General features: G+C 35.8%; 1 protein-coding gene across 1 annotated transcript; it reads left to right on the top strand.

Annotated features, from left to right (window-relative positions):
* Positions 1-848: 848 nt before the first annotated feature.
* Positions 849-2,708, top strand: LOC107945182 (allene oxide synthase 3). Its single transcript, XM_016879054.2, has one exon. The coding sequence runs from the start codon at positions 903-905 to the stop codon at positions 2,367-2,369; it is 1,467 nt and encodes a 488-aa protein (XP_016734543.2). The 5' UTR covers positions 849-902; the 3' UTR covers positions 2,370-2,708.
* The last annotated feature ends 250 nt before the right edge of the window (positions 2,709-2,958 follow it).

The following is a 2,958-nucleotide window of genomic DNA, read 5'->3' as shown; positions in this document are numbered from 1 at the left end:
AAAATTCTGAGATTTTTTACAATTGGGCGACCAACAAGTGTTGAATCCAGTGGCAAGACACATTGCACACTTAAGGGAGAACACAAGTTTAAACCTTGAAGACGACATTGCTGGAGGGCCAGCCACAAACCCCACACATGGATTGTAAAACGGACATAAAGAGTACCTAATAATTAAAATCTTGATGCATACGTGTCCAAAATGCATAGCCTTTTACATTTATTTGAGATTATATAATAATCAATTTTCAATTTTAGTCCCATATATATATATATTTGGCTTTATACTTTAATTTTTGACATAATTTGGTATTTTAACCTTTTTAATATTGTTGGTTAGTCTAAATGCTTTGTTCTGATTACAATATTAAAGTAAACTTTTAAAAATTGTCAATATTGTTAAAATTCTTAGTTAAATTTAAAGTCCATTACAATGACTACCGATTACTTTTTTTTCTTAGTTAAATTAAAATTTTATTTTAAAAGAAGTAAATTGAATCAGTCATAAAGCCCGAAGTGCTTCATTTGCATTAAAATTTATAGCTATATACTTGTTAATCTCTTGATTTTGTTTGAAGAATTTAAAAACGGGTAATCTTTATTATTAGTTTTTTATATTTACATTGTGATTTTTATCTCAATTGTTAATGAAATGTGTTGAATTTATAACAGTTAAAGCGGTTGAATAATTTGGGTAATGCAAATACATAATCCATAGCAAAAAACAAATGCTGTCATTCTCGAGCGTGCATAAACAATGGTAGGGGTACTTTTATTCATTAGTACCATTCACACTTTAGTTTTAGATTTCTGGAACGTGTAAATCATTTTCCAATTCCTATATATGCTATCATAGGCGTCCTTCTCCAAATTATTCATTTGCCTCGTTTAAGCCCATAAACAATGTCTTCTTCTTCTTCTTCTTCTTCTTCACTGCCGTCGACAAAGCTGCCGGTGAAACCAATTCCCGGTGACTATGGCCTTCATTTCTTCGGTCCAATTCGAGATCGATTAGCATACTTTTACAATGAAGGCAGGGACAAGTTCTTTGCGAATCGAATCCAAAAATACCAATCCACGGTCTTCAAAACTAATATGCCTCCCGGACCTCCAATTGCCTCTTGCTCTCACGTTATTTGTCTTCTCGATGCTATCTCCTTCTCTGTCCTTTTTGACGCTTCGAAAGTCGAAAAACGTGATGTTCTTGACGGTACTTTCTTGCCTTCCCTGGCCTACACCGGTGGCCATCGTGTATGTGCCTACCTCGATCCTTCCGAGCCAAAGCATACATCTTTAAAGTCCTTCTTTTTATCTACTCTCGCAGCCCGTCATCATAAGTTCATACCATTCTTTCAAATAGGCTTGTCAGAGCTTTTTAACGAGCTTGAAGCTCAGATTTCTACCAAAAAAGAAGCTTATTTTAACACCCTGAGCGATACCATGTCATTCAACTACGTTTTTCGCCTGTTCTGTAACAAAAACCCTAGTGAAACAAAGATAGGTTCTCAAGGACCAAAACTTGTTGACAAATGGTTGTTGTTTCAGCTTGCACCTCTTGGATCACTAGGGTTATCACCCAAAATTCTAGGTTATTTCGAAGATATTTTGTTACGTACATTTAGTTTCCCATTTTTTCTCGTTAAATCTGATTACAAAAAGTTGTACGATGTGTTTTATGAGTTTGGAAGCTCGGTATTGGATGAAGCTGAAAATGAGTTTGGAATTGAAAGAGACGAAGCTTGCCATAACCTGATTTTCCTTGCCGGCTTTAATGCTTATGGTGGCATGAAAGTCCTATTCCCAGGGTTGATCAAGTGGGTTGCATTAGCCGGACAAACGTTACACCGGAGACTAGCTGATGAAATCAGGGCCGTCATCAAGGCTGAAGGTGGGGTCACTTTATCTGCTTTGAACAAGATGGTTTTGGCCAAATCGGTGATCTATGAATACCTAAGGATCGATCCACCAGTTCCATTCCAATACGGTAAAGCTAAGGTTGATTTGGTAGTTGAAAGCCACGATGTAGCCTTTGAGATAAAAAAAGGCGAGATGATATTTGGGTATCAGCCATTTGCAACTAAAGATCCTAAGATTTTTGTGAACCCTGAGGAGTTTGTGGCTGATAGATTTGTGGGGGAAGAAGGAGAGAAACTTTTGAAGTATGTATATTGGTCGAATGAGCGTGAGACGGAGGATTCCACGGCGGAGAACAAGGCTTGTGCCGGGAAAAATCTGGTGGTGCTGCTGTGTAGAGTGTTGTTGGTGGAGTTTTTCCTTCGTTATGACACGTTCCAAGTTGAGGCTAGTACGTTTATGTTCGCTCCATCCGTGACGTTCAAGTCTTTGACTAAAGCCTCATCAAGTACTTGACTGCCCATGACTGAAATTTAGTTGTTTGTGAAGGGTGTTTAATTTGATTTACCATCTTGTTCTCTAAATTTCATTTGAAGTCCTTTGGTTTGTGGTGCTAGCAATGGAGAAATTATTGAGCCAAGAAATCATATGCTGGAAAAAAAAAAGACTTTTGCAACAAACAAATGGGTATGGAGTACTAGAAGATGGGGAATGAGTGACCCAAAATCCTTGTTTCATAAGTGGGGCTCATTGTACCTAGTTGTTATGTTTTCTTTTCAGCTTTGTTTACAATAAGAATTTATAGAGTTAAAAAGATAATAAATTGGAATAAAAGAAAGAAAGAAAATTGATTGATGGGTTTTATTATTATTATTACAATATGTTAGGTTTTTATTCTAACTTTAGTAAGAATATGTTATGTTGTTACGTGTTCTTTTGCGTGTTTTCTTACCTTTTAATTTTTGTAATATTGTTTATGTTTCTGCTTAGTTGGTTTTTCTAAGTATAAGCATGTGTAAATAATATATATATAATTGTATTGTCAATTTAGGAGAATGTGGGTTTAAGTGTATTGAAACGCATTATTTTCCTATTTATGGGTTGA

This window comes from Gossypium hirsutum, chromosome D12 (genome assembly GCF_007990345.1).
Source record: "Gossypium hirsutum isolate 1008001.06 chromosome D12, Gossypium_hirsutum_v2.1, whole genome shotgun sequence".
NCBI lineage: Eukaryota > Viridiplantae > Streptophyta > Magnoliopsida > Malvales > Malvaceae > Gossypium > Gossypium hirsutum.
The sequence above is the reverse complement of the archived record's forward strand: the minus strand, read 5'-3'. Positions and strand labels throughout refer to the sequence as shown.

Coding starts and splice junctions, on each gene's coding strand:
- LOC107945182 (XM_016879054.2), top strand. CDS start 903: ATGTCTTCTTCTTCTTCTTCTTCTTCTTCACTGCCGTCGACAAAGCTG.